The 25,814-nt window shown below is 31.3% G+C and overlaps 1 protein-coding gene across 1 annotated transcript; it reads left to right on the top strand.

Moving 5' to 3' along the window:
• The first annotated feature begins 17,235 nt into the window (after window positions 1-17,235).
• Window positions 17,236-25,122, top strand: LOC130441217 (uncharacterized). The gene is made up of 3 exons (XM_056774792.1): window positions 17,236-17,675; window positions 20,951-21,117; window positions 22,585-25,122. Exons 1-3 carry the CDS (start codon window positions 17,347-17,349, stop codon window positions 24,942-24,944), a joined length of 2,856 nt encoding a protein of 951 aa, XP_056630770.1. The 5' UTR covers window positions 17,236-17,346; the 3' UTR covers window positions 24,945-25,122.
• The last annotated feature ends 692 nt before the right edge of the window (window positions 25,123-25,814 follow it).

Raw genomic sequence — 25,814 nt, 5'->3', positions numbered from 1 at the left:
TTTTAAGCATTTTGTATGAAATAGTGGCATTGATGAAACTGAGGATCGCTTCATTCTAATAATAACCCCAGTGCGTCTGGGCATTGACCTCACAACAACAAAATTACTTCATAATATAAATCACTTGAGACTTCGGTAAATGTTATTCGCCCAAATTTATGAAATACGGGCATTCAATCTAGAATTTAGGATAATTATCAATACAGTAGATGTGGGAAAAATGTTCTCAAACATGATTTTCATTCTACCATAAGATATACAATAATTAAACAAAATATATTACGGAATTAATATAAATTATCACAGAAGTGATTACGGAAGATTCTTGCACGTGCTTAAATTTTCTGCATATATACGTTTTGTTTCTTATATGTTAAGAAAATAATAATACAGATACAAAAATTAAGTACAACGAATATAAATAAGTCTATTGTCTAACATACTATATGTTTTTAACAAAATTATAATATAATGCCTGTTTGATCTTTATTTGTTTTTATTTTGATATGGTAGATATTAAAATGAAAAACTTTATTCTATTTGTTCATAAAACAATACTGATATCATTTTGTGTCACCAAAGAACATATTCAATTCAACTCAAGAATGTAATTTTCGTCAGAATAAAAGCCTGATATCTCCGGATAGAATAAATATTAAAGATGACAAAAATTAGCAGAAGACGAGAAAATATTGACATAACAAGCGGCATAAGTAACATTACTGATTTATTAGATAAAAAAATAAAATATGTTGATCGCGAGACTAAGTTTATTTCAAAAATAACAAGGAAAAGAGCACCAGAAGGCTTAGGAGGTCTAGAAATAGAATGACAATATCAAATGATTGAGTAAGAGAAATGGATTGTAAAAAAACAAATCCATTTGAAAATAGTTAGAAAAAGAAGATTTTTATTTTCCAAGGTCGATGACGCTGAGAAAATGCTGTATTGTCAAAAAATTGTTACAATTTGTAGACAAAAACATGTAAAAACTAAAAAAAACATAAGTATAACTAAATAGAATAAAATTTCAATATACAGAATATAACCACAATGAGTAACAAAATTATAGGTAATAGTAATAGGTAATAATTAGTATATAAGTCCATAGCAAAAATTAAACCAGTATGCAGCACGTCCGGAATTAAATATTATTATTAGAATAGAAGGCACTTTCCAGTAAATATACCTTCAAATTATTACGAAGTGCGGGAAAAGATAATATCCATTTGATTTCAATTGACACGTGATTGTGCTTTTTTTGCATTAAAAAATATTGAGCCTTTAACTAATTCTGCACGTGGAGTAAGTAAGAAAAGGTCGTGCTCCGCGTTCCTATGTGGATAGCTGTGCAACGATCTTTCTGAAATTAGAGAAGCGTGCTTACAAATTGTGCAGATGGATTCAAAGATGAATATATGTACTAGAAAGAAAGAGTCGGAATTTTTAATATTTTGAAGAAGTCCCTGCAGTGGACTGACAACGTCAATGGTGGAGTTGTTTAATAAAAAAGGCTGCAATGTATTTTTATAAAAACTTTGGTTTTAAAAACGTTGAGACAGAGAGGTAATTAAGGGTAATTATGTCACTAGATATGTGTCGTCGGCAAATAGACATATTCTACCACTGATGTTACTTGTTAATATTAGGAGTTGCTTACTCAATGAAGAAATGGTTTAAGTATTATACACTCTGTTCTAACCAAACTTAATCCCTATTAGACGAATTCATTCAAAATTTAAAAAGCAATTACAAAATTAAATATTATAATGTTATATTTTGTATGGCAAATAGACAAGTAGACGGCAGTAATATAAAATTTACTTCATATACGATAATAGAATCTCTTTAACAAATTTTGCGCATTTTTCATTTCACAACTTTTAGTCTTTTTTTTTTTCAAATAATACGTGGGTGAGAGTGGAAGCCTTGTTAGTTTCTGCTCAGATGATTTTTATAAATATGATGTTTTTTGGAACAGCTTTTGTACAGCAATACAACAAAACACAACCAAACTTTTTTTGATAACCAACTCTCCCCACCTATTATTTGAAAAGATAGACATTAATTTTTGCAATAAAAAAATGCATAGAATTTGTTGAATATTTCGATTATTGTATATAAAGTAAAACTTAATTGGATGTATTATATTGTATTATATATGAAAATAATTTGTACTTATTTCTGGGGCTAATTTTTTCACCTGAAGCATGTGCGATTTTGGGGAGAAATCTAGTAGTTTAACAACCAATCCACTGATCATTTGAAGTACTTTTGTAAAATTAACCAAATTGTGTGTGGTATATCTAAATATCTTGTTATTCAGTACTATGATATATCATTGTAAAAAGGCGTGTCTTGGTAACAAAGGCACATACTGAATATTCCTTGAAAAGTTCAGGACAAAGCGTATAATGTCACGATGTTCTTGTCAGTTATTATTGAGTATGAAGTTACTTCATTATTTATTTTTGTTAGCTGACTGCAGCAGTCTAATATCAATGGCGCAAAATAGTTAGAAGGAGTTAACGATAAAGAAGATGGTGGTAGCAACAAATCCATTTCCAAAGAAATGTTTATGGCGGAAATCAGTTATTAGCGACACTGACTGACTAACGTAACCGGCCTCAAATTCATAATAGCACAAAATCAAAATTCGTTTTCGAACTAAGCTGTAAATGTTACTAATTACAGTAATCCAAATTTGAATTATCATTGTTGTTGCAGGATTTTATAAATGGTATTTAATTATCATCTGCCATCTTTTCTCTAACGCAGTTGTATGGGGTTTCTTCGAATTTTACAAATGTCATTTGAATACATAGATGACGTGAAATATAGAAAAGGTATCCTTACGAATAGCATATTTTAAAAAAATCCACGGGTTTCCGGATTTTTTGTCGGTTTACGAAATAACGAATTTATTTTTTTTTATATGCAACATACTGGATACATGTCACCTAACCAATGCCCGAATATTTTCAAAATAACATACCTCTATACATAATAATTAATTAATCATTCAGTAGTGCCTACATTACCAGATATTCTGTTAACGGTAATGGAATCGTCCAAAGTACGTGAATAAAATGTATATATGCAAATTTATCATTATCAAAACAACCCAAATATGTATATGGTAATTCTAGAAAACATGCATAAAATAAATGATATATGCAAGAAATTAAACGTCGATTAATATCAGTGTACTACAATCACAAATTTAACAACATCGATAAGTAGGTCACACAACAAAAAAATGACATTAAGTATGAAATTTATTTTTGTAATCAACTTTGGAAAATTTACATAACAAAACGATAACTTTAAAGGGATATGTGGCAATGGTTCATAATCATTTTTATTTATCAACATCCTCTCCTCTTAAGGTTTTACAGTTGGTCTAGTGACGCTCAAGCCTTTTCAACCCAACCAAGTAATAGTTTCTATCTTTCTTCTCAAAAGATAACGTCCTCGTCTGATGAAAATCTTTCTTCTGCAAGTAAAGGATTTAGGTTAGGAAAAAGTTTTGTTGGGACCAGGTCAGGTGAGTAAGGTCGGTGATTAACCAATCTGTAATGCCTTGGTGATCATTAAGTTTAACAAGGTATGTTATCCTAATGGAAAAGCATTTTTTTTAAAGAGCGGTGGCTTTCTTCCAATTTCACAGTTACCTTATGATGAGTAATACGCTCTTATTAATGTTTTACTTTTTCTTAAGATAGTCGATGATGACAATCCCATTACTTTTTCATTGAACGGTCGCTATCTCTTTTCTGGCTAATAAAATCTTCTTTGCACTTTTCAGGTTTGCCCTTTGTAATTAATTATCTTCCTTCCACGTTTTATTTATAGATGAATCGACGCGAAAAATTGGATGCTTTACCTGCATCAATAAGGCCTAGAAGCTGATATGCCTAGAATTTTCTAAAGAATTTGAAAAAATAAACAATACACAGAGGTCACATTTAAGTAAGGAAGTTTTAAATCTGACATGTTTAATAATTAAAACGTTGCGAAGTGCTTGGCGATTCATAGTTTTGTTTTATTTTGAATCCACCATTTCAGAATAGAAGCTGATAATATCAATGGAAATTTGACAAGACGTCAAACCTTCTACAAGGTTAGTTTTTTTAAAAAACTTAAAGTTTTTTACAGAATTATAAAAGATTAAGCCTCAACCTTCTCAGAAATAATAGGTACAAACCCAATTTTGTTTATAGAAAGTACGGGTTTGCTTATTTTGCTCTATTTAAATCAGTGATCGTTTTCGAGTTTATAAGAAATTAAGATAAAAATATAACTTCTTTACAGTATTGACTCATCATCTTATCGCCAACACAAGTCAAATTTCAATCCTTTCACTTTGATATGAAGCCTGTTTAAGTTGAATTCATATATATGATAAATCAGATTAATAATTTCGATATGTACTTGGTTTAGTGGCAGTTTTTAAAATTAAATAACAAATAAGTTGAACTTTGCTTCATAAAAATTTTTGATTAAGAGGAGGTAGCAAAACTATTTGTTGGATATTCATCCATTCTTTAGAAAATTAAGTGTACATTTGGATAAATGTGCCAAATAAAAAAGAGTAAATCATTTACCTCTGACTACTTTAGAATATTAGTTTCCAGTAAAATCACATAGTGGTTTCAACGAGAAAATGAATCCAATCATTATTATTTGATAAAAAGATAAACTGCAATATTACTAAATGATTGTCACCTAAAACAGTTATCATTCGTTTTTCATTGAAATTGTATCGATCGTGAAGATATCTTGAAACTCGAAGAAATGAATTTATTTTCTAGCTGAACGGAAGTATAAAAAATATCGAGAGATAAGTTTGGAAATGTTACCAGATATGGAAACAACAATAGAAATTAAGTATCAGTTTTTTCACAATCACACATAATATAACCATAAGTAATCATTTGGAAATTAGGAAGTGTTTGCTTCAAAACCTATTTTCAATTTTTTGTTCTAATCAGATTCGTACACTATACCGATAAGCAGACCTTGGAGCTATTTTAATTGAACTTATTATACCGGCAACAAACAAAATACTAATGGAATTAGCACTCGAATAAATGTCAATCGTGCAATGAAGAAATAATTTTGATATTTTTGAAAATGTTTAAAAAAATACTTGATAAGCTTTGAAATATTTTTAATTTAAGGATGGAAACAATTTATTGTATAAAGAGAAGTATGTAGTTCAGATGCACACTACACATATTTCATCTGGAATTTTGATGAAACTAAGTCTGTGGTATCACGAGAAAGGATCTCAGTATTTGTGGATCATTTTCTGGGTTGCAAGAAGGAATTCTTCATGTTAAATTACATCGCAGATTTCAGTATAAGTCACGACATCATTTTCTTGCAATATCCATATTACGATCCGTTTACTATTGTAATTTTTTATAAAAAGCCTGAACTTACTATGTACAATGAGTATAACATAGAACCAGATTTGTTAACTGTTAATACCCTAAATTTGAATAAATAAGACAATATAGTATGGCGGTTTAGCATAAATTTAATTCAATATACAGAATCGTTTTATCTAGTTTCTTTATACCATTTGAGAAATCGTTATTATATTACTACTATTATTATATTACTTATACATATTACTTATTTCAAAAAGAATCTCTTTAATACCTGGTTCGCATAGTTTCAACACTTCAGGCTACTTAATTGCTATGAAATGGGTGGACACCATTCAATCCAAAGCTCAAATTGGATACGGTGCCGATCCGACATGTAATCAGTTGCCAATAAGCTGAGCTGCATCTAGCAATATGTTTTCTACATATAATAATAGAAGAAATGCTTCTAACTATTGGCTTTTTTGGTTTGCCATCTGCTCTTCCCCCTTCTTCTTTCAAAGGCCTTTTACTATTGTCTATCCGCGTCACTTCTTGTGCAAGGAAACAAGGAACAAGCCATATAAGGACACAGCCTATTATTGTTGAGTACTAATCTAAATACAATAGAGATTATACGGATCCTGGTTCGTTCTTCTACTCAATTGTTTTCATTTCACCAAATATTTCTCTCAGTGTTTTCAGCTACGTTTTGTCCGTATTTGTTCATACCAGTGTATCACATTATCTGCTACATATAGTCTCTACACAAAATACTTCCTCCCACTCTTTCTTCTTCTTCATTGTAATCCGTTAATGTTTCACTTAAGTATTTCTCTCTTTCATCTCAATACATCCAATCCAGTTTTGGTGTCTTTTCATGCTTTAGTATTTTAACTAGGAATAGGTTAGAGAATCTCCTTGTTAAAGTCCATTTTCATTTTGAACTTTTTTGATTTTTCCTTCTCCAAATATTTTACGATTTGATTTGTTCAACATTATCTTGGCTAGTTTTATAATGTATACATAAGTTTTCAAACTCTTTGAGCTTTTATCTTCTTCACCTCTACACTATGGGAGAAGAGGTTGGCGATGAGTTAGTAAGTAAGTCATTCTTCCTCATTCTTTTTCAAATCTTTTTTGGTAGTCTCATACCAATTGATAACTGGTAATTTTTCTCTCACAATTTTAGCAAGTACTTTGTTTATTACATCTAAAATTGATATTCACTTATAATTTTTCTTCAATTCAATCAATTTAATATCCTTCAGCACTCACTGTCTGACGCGTGTTTCGATAACCAAGTTATCATCTTCAGAAACTAAACCTAATAACTTGACCTTCTCGTTTCATACTAAATTCTCCAACCAACTAACTTCCTTACACGAGAACCAATTCCAACGGGAAAACCTCACAGGCGGGAAATTTTACTTTCATTCCTTAACCATGAAACTATAGAGTGGGCTATAAAGAATAGACACCGTCTCCCTGGGGTCTAGCTTGGTTATCTAAACAAGCGACAGATAGTGTAATTGTGAGTGTTGATGTAGTGGTAGTGTAAATAGTGTGTTCAGTGTGAATGTCACCAGAAATTTTATCAGTTGGCTGCTTCATTTAGATTGGACATACTAATGCATTGTCTCATCTACCAGGTAGCTCTTCATTCCAAATATTCCGTGATATTTCACATATTCTATTTTGTATACAATCTCTGCTGTATGATTTACAATTATTATATTCTCTTCTAAAATCTTTCAAATTTTCAATTCTAGTACTTTACTTTCTACTCGTATATTCACCATAATATCAATCTGAAAAATTATATGAAGCTGCAAGCTTTCCAAGAACAGAATAGATCGAATCACGGAAATTGAAGATATCCTGAAACACCTGTCACCAACAGAAAGGCATCTAGAAAAGTTTACCGTGTCATGGAAATTATATGGTAGAAGTATCCTTCACAGCATCTAGCTTTTTATTTTTAAATTATCATAAAGCACCATACAAATAGTTGGCATTAATTGGTTGGCTGCAATAGGAAAAGTACATCACCAAACGGCAGTTCTTAAAGTCAGCGCAGTTCGGATATGAAAATGTCAGATTGTTTTCCCGAACGAAAATATTGGTGGAAAATCCTTGCGTGCGTTAAACCTTCCGTAACTTGAAGTTACGTAATAGCGCAAAAAGTTTTGCATACTAGAATAGAAAGCCCTCGCAAGAAGTTTCGGAAAATTCATGTGAAAAACTCCATAAGGTACGCGTATGAAAGGCCGAGAATAAAAGATAAACCTTTTTTGTACTCCTCCTACATGTCTTGGTCTGATATGTCTTTCAACGTAATGACAAAAACAAATCATTTAATCTTCAAAATCACAGAATTCACTATGCAAACACAATAAATGTTGTCAGAAGTTAGGTTGTGTTCAAAAATATAGAATAGTAACTATGGGCAATAAAGTTAATTGCGTTTTTAAAATAATATTATTTTACATGTTAACGTACTATACTCCAATTTCTATATTCATTTCTGATTTTATTTGAAATATAGGCTACAAATAATATCAATTTTATGTACCCATAAAAATGCTATTCTTATTTTATAGCATTTGAATGAAGGGCAGATTAATGTTATGTATCCAAACAAAAATAGACATCGATAAAATTAAGTATAAAACTTGCTCTACATGTTTGCTAATCAATTATTGATCAACAGAAATTTTATGCTACTTATTTTAACAGAATTATAATGTCAATCTTACGAAAACATTAGTATGGTTATCTTTAATTATGTTGTGTGTATTTTACAATCAAAATAGTTATTTTTAACCAAGGGCCTCTCTATATATCATGAGATGCCACGAAACTAGAGAAACTAGAGTTGATAACACTGCATTTTCCAATACCAATATCATTTGTTTGTGAATGCAGTATAACATAAGGAGTTTTAAGAAACTATGATCGGGTTAACCCAGCCATGATTTGAATGTTCGGAAACTCGGATCATATTCTTTGTTGTTTAGAAACCAATCGAGTTAATCGAATTGTAGTCATATGTTATGGCCCTTTCTACCCTGGTAGACCGGTGGGTAAATGCGATCAGCTGAAGGATTGTTTCATTTGTCTATGGTTTTTTCAATTTGAAAAGTTATTTATTCCCTCTAAATACTAATTCTTATAAACAGCGACATTGATAGGTTACCCAAGTTTGCAGTTTTTATACCTTTGGCATTTCAGCATAGAAATAGCTTATTAGTTTTAAACTTTAAGGCGAAATCCGTGACAGGGGATGAATCTTCGATAACTGACCTATAATAAATTTTAAACATCTAGAATCTATTATACAACTAAATAAATATCATGGAAGAATTGACGTATAGAAAATTGAATAATAATTGAAAATTGGAGGTAACGTTCGAAGACTGTGATCTAAATCTCGTTCTATGCTAGGATACTTAATCAGCTGAGAGATGCTCTACCAGAACTCGGGTTATAGTTTGCCCAACGCCATCATCTACTATTATTCCAAGGTCGATTTAGATGAACAAGTCTTGATCGGTCGCAGTGTTCATTTAGAAGAAAACGGCTATCGCTCGTTGAAAGGGGCTTGTTTTTCAGTTATTGTTAAAACACTGGAAACAATATATAATTTAACTACTGTTTGCACTGATATACCGCAAAAGTGTTTTTTAAATAAAATTAAACGTATTTGATTTTATAAAAAGAAAATTTTAGCCACGAGAAACGAGAAAAAGAACAAACCTGTGACTTTGAAAGTTATATAACAAACAGATTATTTAGATTATACTTATACTAGAGTAGAGAAAGTGCGTCAGACCCTCGAAAGCTGTGGTTTTAAACACAAAAACTTGATAAGCGCCTGGTGATTACCATATCATCAAGAATAGTACAATAGCAGTCAAAAATTTCCTTTAAATATGAAACTTTTTAATAGATCCGGAATTTTTCTTGAAGATGCATAGTAATGATTAAGATTCGGATTACATGTGAAATGCATATTTTTGTATATTGTGCATATGCTTAAACGGTAAAACAGTCATTACGGTGGATTGCAAAGGGAAAAGACGCTTTCATGGACCGGAAAAGTGATGGGAACCATTTTTCGGAATTGTGTTATTGGACGAACTTCAAAAGGGTGAAATGATAAGAGGTGATAAAATAAAGGGAGAAACTGCAAAGAAGCGACCGCATTTGAGGGTAAAAAGCTTTCCATCGGGGTATTGCACCGCCTCACACTTCTGTGGTCGCAATGGTAAAAAGACTTAAAATGGTTGACAACCAATCGTAATCAACATATCTGGACTCCACCGATTTTATCCTGGAACCTAACGTAAATGTTTAGCTTGCAGACGCATTCGAACAAGTCGATTTTACGGAGGAAGCCAGCAAAAATTTTTTGCAGGGGTTGAAAAGGCTGTTTAGTAAACTTTCTGTTTATTTCGATATTACTAATTGCTACCTTTAACTAGTTTAGAAAAATGAACTTTCATTTAGACGTTTCCTTTAAGAATGAATTCATCTATTTGTACGGAAAAAATTCTCATCATTGAAATATGTTTGAATGTTCTATTTTAATAGAAGAAACGTTATGTTAAAACATAATGACCGTCTAAATGGACTAATCATCGACTCTAAGAAATGAACGTTACGTTCCAGAATCTACCATACAGTCTATAGTACAGTTTCGTTAAATGGCTTAATCATCGGTTTCAATACTCATTAAAACATCAACCTAATTATTTGTTTCTGTTTCATGGTTATTTCAATTAATGTTTTTAATTAGGAAGGACAAATAAAAAACAACAATATTTATGTATAGAGAAATCATCATTCTTCATCTTGCGTAAGATATGAAAGTAATATAAGCGAAAAACGAATTAGTTTGTGAATGTATGCATGCGTTATTTCAAATGAACTACACTAAAAACAAATTATTCTCTTCATATTTGCACTAAACTAGAATCAGTAGAAGTTCATTTATACTTGCGGGGTGTGAACAATTCATAAGATGGAAAATACAAGAAGCTTAGGGTTGATTAATATACAATGCATTCATAAAATAACGTAACTTGCTAATATTTCGATAACTGTTAGATTCACCAAAATAAAAATATTGAATGAGTTTTTTGAATTGTTCAAACCATTTCCATAAGTTTAAAGGAAGTATAATGATTCGTAAAAGCAATCTTCAAGACTACAAAAAAAGTTATAGTCGTCTGAATTTCGAATTATTTGAAGATGTTTCATTTCAAATAGTTTTCCTGTCATCAATTGGTTTTAAATGATGTAAATTATTTTTTATTGATATTAGTGAAAAGTATTTATTGTAATTAGGTACTTTTAGAATTTAACCATGTTTACCGAACAGGAAATAATAATGTTTGCTATGATGAGAGATTACGGTGATTGTAAAATGACTGATGACAAGTTAGCTAATTTATTCGCAACCAAATTACCAAAACAATAGCTTAGAGCCTACTAAAATCTGTACCTTATGATGGAAAATCCTTGGACATTATGGCTCAAATTTGACTCAAAAGCTCTGATCATCCATTCAGTAAACTGCATTATGCAATTAGCTCAGTGTAGATTCTGTAAAATTATTTGGTTCCAGCAGGATGGTATCACACTCTCGTGTTGCTAATGAAATTTCCAAGACAGATAGATCCGAAGAAGGAAAAAACAGAAAGTGATATCTGACACTGGGGATGTAAATTCGGCCAAATTAATCACTTCATCTATGGTTTCACAAAGGGCATCTTAAATTCACAAGTGAATTTGGCCAAAAATGCCACAGGAATCTGAGTACAGGAAGCAAATGAGAAAATCCGAAAAGGCAAAATGGACAGGAGTTTTTACTAAATCGGTACAATCTAATTTACATATTTTTTAATAATATACTTGTAATCATCCCTAAATTAAAAGAAAAAAATTCTTGGAAAACGGTAATCATCACTATTGCATTTCAAATTTCTCTGGTCGAATTTACCACATTAAAAGTATATTATCTATGCAAGTGCCGAATTGATGATAGACTTGGATACCGTCAAATGGAGGAAGGTAGACAATTTGAACTTTAACTACAGTTAGATTGAAAAATGATTTATTACTACTCATTATTTTAGCGAGAAAAAGTTCTTATAAATCTTTTTTTTCTATACGAGGGCTGCTACTTAGTTTTGAGATAGGCAAGTAACGTGGTTAACGTTTAACCGTACGGTGAGGTTTCTAAAAACAATTTGATGCTCTCTCCAATGGACTTTGATTAATTATCTCTTATTATTCATGTGAAAAATAATAAATATGTGTAGAATCATTTTTCAAAAAAGAAGTAGACATTAATGATCATAACTTCCAAATCCAATTTAGTATAGAGTTTATTCAATTCGTAGCGAGACAGGCTAGAATAGGATAAAAAAAAACTCGTAGATTCTTAGTTATTGAAAGCGTATAAACACCTTACAGCAACCAACGGAGCGCTTTCGATATATCATCTCGTCATTAAGTCTTCGTTGATTGATGTACATCCAAATCACGATATTTCCACCTCCTCATAATATCCATCATGAACAGTGTTTTGTGCCTATCATTTGTGGATAATCATTTATTGAGAGATTAAAATGAAGAAATTGAAATATGACAATTAAAAATGTTTAAAAGACTGTAATCAGAGAAAGCCAAAAAGCTAGAAAAGTGAAATACGGCACATGAAACAAGAAATCTAAGCAAATACTTTTATAGAAATGGATACGGGCTCGTCATCAGCATCAAGCAATAGCAGTAATAACCTTTTCCATAACCTTTTTTTAAGTGAATTCTCTTGAAAATTATTCGTACTCTTTCGCTTAAAACTTTTCAGACATCATCTATCTCAAATACTTTTTTCAACTCAGTATGAGACCACTGATTATATTAACCATTCTTGGAAAAGTTACAGTAAATACCGGATCAGAAAGTTCAGCATAATCTGTGTTCATTTGGCTACTTTTAAAAAACTACTTAGGTAAGTTTTCCGCGATTTTCAACGGAAAATATGGTGTTTTAACATCATCGAACTTCTTTTTTCTTCATATTCACTGTAATGGTTGTTAAACCTCTCAATAGAAATATTTCATGGACTTCGTCCAACAAATTTTTTTCACCCCCATCATTTTCATCTTCAAAAACCCACATTTTGATTTGTAATTTAGTTAGTACATTGAAAAAAATAAAAAAGAGCTCTTTCCATACATATAATAAAATTTGGTACTCTGTTACCTTCTATTTCTATGTTTTCATCATTTTTTGCAATAAATTACTCGTGAATCCCATAATGTTTTGGGCTATCCACAGGGTAGATTATTCTCTAATGGTTAAATGTTTCGATATAATGTTTGGGATTTCTGCTAACTGCTTATAAGCAACTCGCCTATCTTTAATATCTTATCTAGGGCGTATTCAAAAATTACTATATCATGTGAATAGCTAAACATGTGCATTTTGTATTGATTCGATACATAAAGGGTAATTTGAAAAACCAGAAAAAATCGACGCCGGATTAAGTTGAATTTCAAGATCCAATATAAACTGAGTCATATTCTAGGAACTACAGTCTTTGTTAGTACAAAACGCTACAATTTTTTGCGATTTTCTACGACATCGAGCATTGAAAACTGTTATTAGTTCTAGGGAAATTTGTTAATTATCCCCGCGTATATTTGTAAACTAAACATAGAAGATAATATGTTTCATCGTCTGCAGAAAATCAGAATTGCATTTTTTTAATATGTTGCGATGTTATGTCATGATTGCTGTTGAAAAATATTTCTTGAATTCTATAAGATTTACGTTTTATTCTTCAATCTAAATCACCAGAAGATTAGTCTAATCTCACTATAGTCATCAAATTGATATTTGCATTATTCGGTATTTAGACTTGTCTTAAAAAGTCGTATTTTATTTACATATTTCCTTCCCAACGAAAATACTAAAGCTCTTGACGTATAACCTCACAATAGGCTTTCATTAAGACCAGTTACAATGGATATTGTGAATGACTATTATATATCTCAGAATTACAAGTCATTCAATGGTAATAATAAGCATTGTTGTTATGTATCGCCCAAGGAAACCTTTAGAATACTTTTTTGTCTCCAATTTGTGACAAAAATATAATAATAACGATAAACAAACTTGTAGTAACAACAGGCTTGCCATTAATTCGAAAAAAAAAAATCAGTTTCGAAGTATGAAAATATGATTATCGAACTAAGAAATGTTGCTACTTGATGTTAGGATTATTTAAAATGAAATTAGATGCTTATAGTGCACAATTTTCATACAAAATTAATTTTTATATAAAATAAAGTATTTTGCTATATGGATAACTATCAAGATCCCATAATTCTACTTTTAATCGGTTCAAAGTTTTATATTGTCTGGCCTACAGTTTCTCAACTCATCCCAAAGATATGAAAACCTCCTCCTTTTGGCTTGTTGAAAAAACTTACCTTAACAAATTGAAGTTTTTTCTAGGTTATAGGGTAGTACCTAATTATTAACCTTCTGTTTCACTCGAGCTGTACAAATTATAGCGACTCGATCACTATAATTTAAAAAATATACAACTTTATCATTTGTTATTTTACAAGAAATTTTTGTGTGTAATATAACTAATACCTGTTTCCTACCGAATTCCACAAATATGTAACACCTCGAATCCCTCAAATAACAGCAGTTATAAAAACAAGACATATTTACAAATAATAGTGTCAAGAACAAGCCTTGTTTGGTTAGAAACGTACCGAAAAAGGCACAAATTCTTGTCATTTGAACATACGGAGGCGTGTTTCGGATGCAGTAGTTCTGAAAACAAATAAATCATGAGGTTTGGGGCAAGTCGACAAAGATAAATGAATGGTGTTTCACCCTCAGTTCCGCTACAAAACGACCAAAGGTTGACGACCCTCTGTCTCTTTTATAGAATATTTCTATTGCCTTAAAATTCGAAATGAAAAATACATCTACAAGAAGAAGAGAATAAAATCTATTATACTGATCTATAACCAGTCGTAATTCGAATGTTTGAATACTAAAAAGCAAAAAATAATTGTTTGAATGTAATGAGTAAATGAAAGATTGAAATCGTGGCAAAGATGTATTGTAATTCAATTCAATATTCTTAGTTCATAAGTAGAGTCTTCTCCTTTATGAGACTTGTAAGTTTATTCTAATGTTGACAATCACTACTGAGATCGCTACTACACTCTCGACTACATGTACAATTTGTCCTGCGTTTCGTATTTCGTTCTTGTATCAAATTCTTTTAAAACAAGAAGCTTCTCCCTATATTCCTTTTTTTTAAGACTTGATTACAACTTATTACATGGCCCAGATAAAATATCTTCATTTTTATACTTATCTTTTTTGATAGTGGATAGCACTTCTTAGTTAATGAGTTTCAATGAGGTTCGTTGGTGACAATTTCAAGGACTACGTTCTCTTCCTTGACTCGTTTCAGAGAATTGTTTTCATTGGCATGAAAGTTTTCTACCAGATCCCATTCTGCGTTGAACCTCCACATATTTGTTAATTGTATCATCTTGGACATTAGCTAGACAATGATTTATCTTAATATCATAAGTCTTCACCGTGTTTTTTAGTCGGGATTACACATGAATCTAGCATCCATTCTTCCTTCCTGTGCACTTTTAGACTCAAAAACCTCAAACTTTAGGTACAATTGTTATGTTCTTCAGCTCACTGAAACCTCTTAATTTTATTTTGACGTCATCAAAGAGGTTTCGTAACTGCCACTCCTTTCAGGATCTTTTTCACTGTCTTGAAGTATTCAAAGACAAATCCTTAGACAAAGCTGCTATCTATGGGCCCGTCAATCGTCGATAACGTTTACTGATCAATGTTATACATTCATCTTCAGCGGTTGTGGGTTTTCGAGGCCGCCTTCAACGTTTTCTACCACCAAAGCTCCTGATGGATGTATATTTTTTCACGTTGTAGACCACGGTAAGTCGAGATATTTTTATCTCGTCAAACATTACTTGAGATATGCGATAACTGCACGGGTTTCAACAATAGTTTCTTGGTTTTCTTCATTTTAAAAATTACAAGTCTGAATTTGCGAGAGCGAAAATTATTTGTAGATATGCAAACTACACAAAAAGTTTTTCTGGTCCAAAAAGTATAAATCACAGCACGTTTTCGCGTCTCGCAGAACTAAGTAGGACTAAACTGCAATCATAAACACTGAAGAAATAATTCACAGTTTAAGAATAATTAACAAATACACTATTATTTTTGGTTTGTAAGACTCAGTTTCGTTATTCGCCAAATAAAATGAATGAAAAATTTATTAAAGTATATTATATCGAAATTTAATGACTGGATGATGGGGTGGGAAAAAACTTTTCACCATTTTTTTACATAAACAATAAGATTGCGTCATATAACTAAAAATATAAATATTCTTCCAAATTAACTGTTAATCTGTTTTCTTTTTTATCTTCAAACCTCTTTTAAAAGCCACGTAGCAAAACTATTTCATCTTCTACAATTCCGGTAGCACTAGTATATGTTGTAATGATGTATATGAAGTAATCCGATAAGCGTACTCATAAAGTTTTGATATCTTTATATTTTTAATAACGTCGGAATAATATTTCTAATTGAATGCTGAAATAAATATTGCCGTTATGAACTAAATCCAATTGAATTACTATGAGCTCAAAGAAAAGATGCAGTTGTGCGAAAGAATGCATAGTTCTAAATAACTAAATAACGTACAACTGTTATAATGTGAAAACCAGTAACTGGAAGAAATACATCGATCATTCCAACAAACAATAATCATCTTTATGGAAGAATGATATATTTGTAATGAACTAGCCATTAAATACTAACATTAAAAAAATTCATACTTGGTATCTGACGCAGATTGCACTTTTTTATTTTTGTTTTTTATTTCCATTGACATTGACCTCCTTAATCCCACACCTTCAATTCGCCCGATCACTGAACTTGTTTTTCAAATATTTAACTTTCATTATCTTTAGGTCGTGTTGTCATCTATTCACTTTTTTCTGCATCATGCATCTTTTTTCTTCTATTCTTTCTCTATAGATCTTCATCATTGCTATTTTTTATGCTTTCACCTCAAATATCCGATCCACTGTATTCGTTTGGTTCGTATAACTTTAACTATATCTTTTTCTCTGTAAAGCTTACTCAACTCTAAATAATTTGTTATTCTCCAAATTTTCTATTCTAAATTGTTCCGTAAATTCCTCTTGTAGTTTTCCTTTTAAAAGTAATCAACAATCCTATTTCATTTTGAGTAATATTTCAAATTGTGTGTTTAAGTGACAATAGATTTTAGGTTAGTGAACTTTCTCGATAGGAATTAAACAACTTATTCATTGAAAAATAACATCGCCATGTCTGAGCCAAAATACTTGAGATTTGTTACCCTTTCAGAACTAAGTTTAGCATACAATGATAAAGTTTGAATTAGAATTATTACGTGTCGAGGAAAAAGTGAATGAATGAAGAACTTAAAACTGCTGTGTGTGTTTTTTTTCAGGAAATAATCCCAATGTGGGACGATCAGAGGATTTTCAACTAAATTTATTTCACGCTAGGAAATTTTTATTTGATCGCGAATTTCTAATATTTGCCATTTAATTTCCTTTTTTCTATTCCATAACTTTTATCAAATCGCAGCAATTGACATTGATTTCACGATTAGTTTAGTCCTTGTGACTGAGTCATTGTTTTTATTAAAATAATTTTGTTAAAATAATCAACACATAATCAGAACTGATAAGCTAAGAGAAATTGTACTTCCAGTAAAGCTGCTAACAGCTATTATTTGTTTGATAAATTAGGTGCTTATTAGCATGTTTGAGTGAAAAATTTCAAGTTTTTTAACCGAATCATTTTCAATTGAAAACAAAAGATGAAGCGAACAATTTTAATTTTTATATTGACTACCACCATAGCATTAACTGAAAGTGGTTTAATGTGTAATGTACAATGGCCTGCCTGTTCATTGACTGTTCAGAACATAGTGTGTTCAAGAGATGAAAAGTGTTTACCAACCAAAGGATGTCAGGATTTACCAATGGATCCAGAATTTTCGAAATTTATATTACACGAACACAACAGGTTAAGACAAAAGGTCGCTAGTGGACAAGAAACTAGGGGTTATACAGGAGTTGCATCCAATATGCACGTTCTTTCTTACGATGAAAAGTTGGAATATTCTGCAAAATGTAACGTAAATAGGTAAATTTTTTGGACCACTCCTTATTTCATATATTTCGACATAAAGGTCCTTCAAAACGCCTTTTTTCAAATTATATTATATTATAAAATATCTATTTTTTATTCATTGGTATGTAAAATTTGTCTTTCGGAACATGAAAGAGTTTTGTAGCTGAAGGTATTTATCGTTGCAGAAGATGTGAGATGATTTTCTCCTTTCATTGATTATTAAATTTTTTTTGCTTCCAATGGATCTTAGTACTTTTTAATACACAGAGAGATTTTACATACATAAGGAGTAGTACATAACAAAACATACATCAACATCGTTCCAAAATTGTTCATGAGTACAATCAATATATGGGTGTTGTAGATTTAGTAGACAGCATAATTGTGAATATGAGTCCTGTCTTTCCTGATCTTGAAGCATTCTGATATACAACCTCCAAATAAACTTTGAAATCCAAGTAACCTAATAAGAAGAAGTCGTATAATAATAAATCTGCATGCAAATGAAATGCAAAAACAAAATTCTAAAGAAGCATTCGCTTGAACTGTGGTTCCTTTCTATTCAATCCCAAATTTCAATAGTGTTGACACACCACACCTCACCGTAACTTTAAAACTGCGCATTGGTCTTCATACCATTCTTAGGGGCTGGTAGCTGTCAAATGGAAGTGAGCTTCATCATTTCACGTTTAGGAAGCTTATGATCAAACATTATCCTAGTCGAGCTGTGAGGACTTCGAGCAATTATGACTATGACACTGTCAACATTTTGGGAAGCTCTCACGTAACAAACAAGACTTGTCGGATTATTTGTTGTAAATCATCCGGTTACACAAAGGGAGTGTGCTGAAGGAAGTATCGTAATGTCATTAGGTGTCGAACTATGACACTTGACATGAAAAGAAAGCTTCGTTGGAATAGTGATGATAGATTCATTTGAAGTGATGTTCAAATGCCAAATACGTGATGTTGTTCTGTCCATTGCACTATAGATACTATAACTGATCGCTGTATCCTTCAATAATATTTAAAGAAATGGAATGAACAATAAAAATAAGTAAGCACTGTGTTTGGAATAAATAGCATCAAAATGAAAATTGGCTCGAAATAATCACTATTATTCAATATACAGGCTTTTTTCAAGTTGATTAGTTCGTGAAGTAATACTATATTTAGTTTTTAATGGTACGAACACTTTTTTTATTATTCAAGTAAAGTTTCTTCTTCACATATGTCCGTGAAAACGTGTCCAACAGTATTAATAGTTTAATGATCTCGGAAGCAGTTTGTTAATTTTATTAACATTTTACAAAGCAATTTACTCATGGTATATGATTGAATACCTTGGATACACGATCACGACACTAAATATGCATACAGATGGTGATTTTTTTAAATATTGATTATTCTTTGTAAATTTCAATGAATACAGATTATCTTGAAATTACACTAACTCGACAACCAAGTTATAGTCTTAAATATTTTCATATTCATTTCGAAAAACCAATTAAAATTACACTCTGAAACTTGTACATTTTCAATAGTAATAATGTGTAGTTGAAACATTGATGTATGAAAAACTCCATAATTATATCTATGTGGAAGAGAAAGGCTTCCACTTCCCATTATTCTAAATGAGTATTTTTCAAATATGAACAATCTTTTTATTCCTACCTTATTTCTAACCTCAAACATATTATTTCTATAGTCATATTTTCTTTTTTTTTCTGTATTTTGTAGAGCAATATTTTCCATAAAAATATCAAGTACATTGTATTTCTTTTATAAATATTCCTATAAATTGGAGTTGTTTACTTATTTACCAACATAAATTGGTGATAAAATGTTAGTTACTCACAATTTTTCTAGAATATCTGATAATAAAGTATCCAAGCAGTTTTTATGTTGATAAACGACTTATTTGTTCTTATTTTATACATGGGCTATTTAAAAATAAATGGAATTCAATTATCCAACACCGGAAACTTTTCCAACCTGTCAAATTCAAATGTTAAACAAAAATCTCACTAGATTTGCGATGCGGTCGGTAACATTGTTAGTGTTAGCACAAAAACCCGATAATTTCATTAGCAAGTGTCTTAATGAAAATCAATTCAAATTAATGTTTTGTGAGTATTCTATTCATTAATTTCGGTATGTCTATAAAAATTAGCCGGTATTATTTGCTTCACTACTGAGACACTTAAAATAGAAAATTGGTTTTCATCTTTCAATAAAGTCTCCATTACGGTAAACATATTTCACTAACACGCATTTCAAATGTGTCTCGAAAGAGAAATTGTTCAATCTGCTCTACAGCACATATCAAGAGAAACTCGTTTTTGTGAATGCTCAGCTAATTCAGAGCCTTTCCGAGCTATTTCGGAAGTTGCAATAAAGAAAATGGAACTGAATGCGTTGATCCTATGCAAAATAAAACCTTGGCGACCACGCTATGTACCCACCATTCCTGACAACACATTAACACAAAATAGATGTTGATCCTTTGTTTGTATTGTGATGAGTTTCATCTGCCCATAACTATAAATTATGGGAAATAATGAAATCGTCTCGTGCGAAACCAGGTTCATCAGTAAACAGTACTTTTCCCACAAATCTATTATCTAGAAACCAACGAGCGTAGGCCAATCTTACTGGATAATCTTCTACTTCCATGTTTGATTGTATTTTTATATCTTCTGTAAGTATTTTTAATAAATAGTTACAATTTATAATAATTTTCTTCAGAATATCTCTTTAAGACGAACGGTTTCATAGGCATGTATAACGATCTGAAAATCTATATATATATATATCCTAAACCATAAATTTTATCGAATTGAACAAAGTGCCTTTTTGTTAAAAAAATCATATTTGCTATCTTTAGATTGTACATTTTGTCCCTGTAAAAGTTACGGATTGTTAACCATTGGGCATGAGCCTGGCCTTGAGATAGTACTGTAGAAATATTTTTTACGTCAAGCACACTATATGGCCTATAACTCGAGAAACGAAAATATTCAAAAACCAAAACAAGATCAAATAAATAAATGTTTATGTAATATTCAATTAGAAAAACAATAAATATAAAAAAACGTATAAGTTTTTGAGAGAAAATATTATTGCATATATTTATTACAACTGCATCTTCTGATTCATAGATTGGTGTAGTACAATGCCATACTGTCTCTTATTATAGCATAGTGCTTTGTTATTATGATCCCGTTTCATAATGATATTTTTCTGTTACTGGAAGCTAGGAATATAAGTAAATCTTTATTTTTTAGATGTAAATATGAGCATGATAGTTGCCATGGTACTATGAAATTTCCAACAGCTGGTCAAAATCTATATTTCTCAGCAAAATCTGAAGATGACTTAAAAAATGCTGTCAATGTATGGTTCAATGAGATCGATAAAATCACTTCAAACGTTATAGACAAATTTCCAAAAGGTATTAATAACAAATTTCCATGATTTTTACATTATCAGTATAAACTATTAGTAAAAAATGAAATAAAATATTAAATGGGAAAGAAAGGGGTGTTTTTCATATAATATTTCATAATCCGGTACCAGCAGATCCTATGTAGACTGAATTTAGAAATAAAAGACTGCACTTCATGTCGTGTTGGAGTGATATTTCACGGGTACTAATATAAGGATTATATAAACAAGCATATTTCGATCCTATAAATCGACGAAAATGTCAGCATCGGTTATTATACATAATTTTCAAATCAAAATATCCCGAAAACGGCACACAATATCGAGTTTAATCAACATTACCTTTTTTATTGTAAAATCAATTGATGTTTAAGTTCATTTAAATTCATTGAATGCTTCGAAAACAAAATTTCAATACAATGTTTCCATTAGTTACAGCAAAATCGTAAAAATTGTGTATAATTTTTTTTCTTCAACGCCCCATCTTGAATACAAATGGAATCACGAAAATTTTTTACTGAGCAAACCCCAAATATTTTTCTATGTATCCTAAAGACCTTTTTTGAAACCCCCTGTATAATACGGTTCGAGCTTTCGAAGATAAGTAATTATTATCTTTCAGTCTAAACTCAACGGAAATCTTGATAAATCGCTCTCGCCATTTTTCGTAGATCGTATCTCTTTACTTGTGAAATAATTGATTTTTTTTTTTGAATATGTTATAACTGAATCTTTTCATCACTCCTCTGTACCGTGATTAGTCAAAGGGGTTGAGGGAGTAGAGAAATAAATTGTGGAAGGGGTGCGATACAAGAAATTATAAGTGATATCCTTAACATTCGCTAGAGGTAACTATGCCATAACTTTCTTTGTATTTCGTTCTAATATTGGGATACAAACTCCATCGAATGCCCAGTATAGTGTTACTATATGGTTTATATCGTTTCTATTTTAAAATACGTTGGTGACGTTTATCCGGATTTTAATATTTTGACAATTTTCAATACCAAATTTTAAATGTCTTCAGATGTTTTGAAGTTTAATTTTTTTCATAATTCTTTTTAATAAACCTCATATTAGACTACTGGTGGTGTGTTGGTTTTTAGACTATGCAGAGCTTTTTATAAAAAATAATTCTTTCAGAATAATAAAATAATAAAAAAGTATATGCCATCAACTTACATAGATACCCAGAATAATAGTTTTACTAAATTCTTACTTGATTTTCTTAGATTAACACAAACATGTTTGGTGCATGAAATTTTTAATTCATATTTGCAAATTTAGAAGGTTATTATTAAACAGTGGCGTATCACATGTTTCTTTACGATTAAGATATTGAGCTTCATATCATATTTTCATAAACAAAACCGTGGGTACGAACCAATAAATTACTCAAATGTGTGAAATTGTAATATATCTAATTATATTTGGTTATTTCAACGTCTCATATAAAAATTATATTTTTGTACAGGTCACAAAGACATCAGTGAATTCGCTCAAATAATTTGGGCAACAACGACTCATATTGGTTGCGCAAGAGCCAAGTCTACAACTGAGGAAAAATATTATCTAGTGTGTAACTACGGTCCTGCTGGTAATAGAGCTGGTCATTCTATATACAGCAGAGGATCTGCATGTAGTAAATGTGGTTTATTTACTAAATGCAACAAATTGTATCCAGCATTGTGTGGAGATATTGACCAGTCTTATTTGGGAGACGGACGTGGGGGTAGAGGAGATTTCGAGAATATTGCTGCGGTAACGACAAGCAGATCAAGTATGAAATTGAGCTTTAGTAATAGCGGAAGAGGAAATAGCGTAAGCTCGAACGTAGTTCTAGGAAACGGAGGAAGTTTTAAATTAGGACTCAGTGGTAATGGTGGAAAAAGTAGTACAGGGTTGTCAACAGGCGTTAATGTAGGTATAGGAAACGGAAGAAATATGAAACTAGGATTTGTTAGCAATGGTGGAGGAAAAAGCGCAGAAATATCAACAGGTCTAGATGTAGGCTTAGGAAGTGGAGGGAGTATGAAGCTAGGTTTTGGTAACAGTGGAGGGAAAGAAAACGGAAAATTATCAACAGGACTAAATTTGGGTGTGGGAAATAGTGGTGGTATGAAAATGGGATTTGGTGAAACTGGTACAGGATTATCCACAGGTCTTAGCTTAGGTGGCAAAGACAGTGGTGAAATTGGAGCATCAATCGGAGGTTTTAACGTGAATGTTGGTCTAGGAAGAGGTCATAATAAACATAAAAATGGTAAAAATGATGAGAATGAAGAAGTGGGAGTATCTATAGGAAAAATGGGTTTGGGGAAAAACAATAATAGAGGTCTAGAAAAGGGGCAGAACATACAAAACATTGTCAATGGCGGTGAAAATGATGACAATGGTGTAGATGAATCAGTAATAACTGTGAAAAAGACGATTGGGCTGGGAGCAGTAGCGCCAAAATACTCGTCTTTTTCTACGACTCACAGATCTTATTCTAAATATTCACATCAAATTACTACAGAGCCCGTTACAGATATTGCAGTTCCCTTGAAAAATGTTGGAACTTTAGACACAGATTTGGCGGATATAATAACTGATACAGAAACCACTTATAAGACTACACAAGGCCCAACCACACAAGAATCGAAATTATTGAGAACCTCTGGAAAAAATGTAGGGACATTTTTAACAGAAAACAATTCAATATTTCAACTTGAATCATTCACTATCCCTCCACGACAAAACGTAACTGAAAATTTGGCACCACTTTTATTAGAACCACTATCTATTTTTACATCAGACACTTCATCAACTCCTATTTTACCAAATCCATCCAGTAAACCAAAAACTGCACACATAATACCTCCACTAAATTCGGATCCAAAATCAAAATTACATTTGAAAGTAATAACTTATCCACCAAAACCACCAATGATGTCAGAAATAGTAATTACACCTGAACTGGAATCAATAACTCTTCAACCAATACATAAGCAAACAGCAGATTCACTATCTGAGCTGTCTAAATCTAATACTCCAGTACCTAAAGCTATGAAGTTTTCTTTGAAACCAACCAGAACTTCTGTTACACACAAACCTAGATATAGAGGACAATTCGAAAGAACAACACTTTCACCAAAACTACCAATGATGTCAAAAATGGTACCCTCATCGAATCAAAAACGAATAACAATCCAATCTGCACGAAAACCTATATTGTCCTTTGAAAAAATAACACTTTCGCCAAAACAACCTATAACTCCGAAATCAATACCTTTACTAGAACTAAATCGATTAGCAATTCAACCAACACGTAAACATAAAGTAACCCTTGAAAAAATAGTACTTCCACCAAAACCACCAACAATCTCGAATATAATACCCTCACTCGATCCTGAAGAAATCCACATTCAATCAATAATCGATGATAAAGTTAACCCAATAGAAACGATTGGACAAATTTCTCCAGAAATCAAGCACCCCACCTTTTCTAATCAAAGTCTACCCAATATTGTTCAACAAGGAATCGATTCAAGCAATAGTTTTCCTAAACAGATCATCACCTACAACAAGACAGAAAAGGAAACAGATTCAGAAGCACCACTTGCATTAGGTTTCATTAAATGGCATGAAGTGAAATGGTATGCCTTAGGTGCAGTACTTTTAATCATTATCATTATAATCAGTTTTCTTTTGGGACGAGTATGTCGATCAAAAGGTTCGTATTGGATCAAAAAAGAGCTACCTCAACCAGTACATGGTAAAATAAGTAACATAAATCAACCAACTTTATACTATAATGAGAACGACGACAATCCCCAGACTGTTTTTTCATAGAAACTTGTGTTCTCGTTTTTGGTGAGGAATAAAGGTCCTTGATTCAAGTGGATTTTCAATTATGAGTTGAATTTTATACATAACATTATACTTAAAAGAAACGTCTTTATAGTAAGTTTATTTTATAATTTTTAATATCTAAGTTGGAATCTTGTTGTTAATAAATCCTTCAAACCTATTGCTAACTGAATTAAATCACCTAACCTATCAAAATATTGAATTTTCCTCGTATATTGTACTAGGTCACTAATAAGTAGTTTGAAAGATTGCGAAACTTTTTGGATAAGTAGCGTTTTGATTCGTTAGCTGAATTAAAAAGATGGTTTCTATTCTTGGCAGTTTATGTAGATTGAATCAGTATACAGGTAATATCAAATGGAAATAAGAAATACTAAATTCTCAGTGTCTGATCAAAATGAAACCAAGTATAAGTACAAGTACCCGTCACAAATGAGGAGGTGATTTTCCGCATGAAATTGAGGTGGGTCTTTCCTACAACAAAATTTCATCAGGCAACCCCTATGCGAAATATCACCCTTGAAAGGTAGTGACTAAAATTGTTTTTTCTAAAATTTCAGTAATGCTTTACACTTGAAATTTTATAATGTTCGTGCACTCGCAAGAGACTAACTACGAGTAGTTTTTTCAAAATTTCTATTACATTATAAAGGGATGGAATTAACAACCTCGTACAGAAGAAACATCACTCAGAATATTCATTTCCAAATAATGACCAAACCTGGGATGGATGATGCATCGAAAACGTTTAGCTTTACGGATCTAAATTGGAATAGGAGTATACGGGTCCAGAACCAAACATTCTGGAAGCTTGGGCAACACACCAAGTATTTTTGTATTTTTTTAAGCAGA

The sequence above is a fragment of the Diorhabda sublineata genome, chromosome 3, assembly GCF_026230105.1.
Source record: "Diorhabda sublineata isolate icDioSubl1.1 chromosome 3, icDioSubl1.1, whole genome shotgun sequence".
Taxonomy (NCBI): Eukaryota; Metazoa; Arthropoda; class Insecta; order Coleoptera; family Chrysomelidae; genus Diorhabda; species Diorhabda sublineata.
Note: the sequence above shows the minus strand (reverse complement) of the source record. Positions and strands in the feature narration are given on the sequence as shown.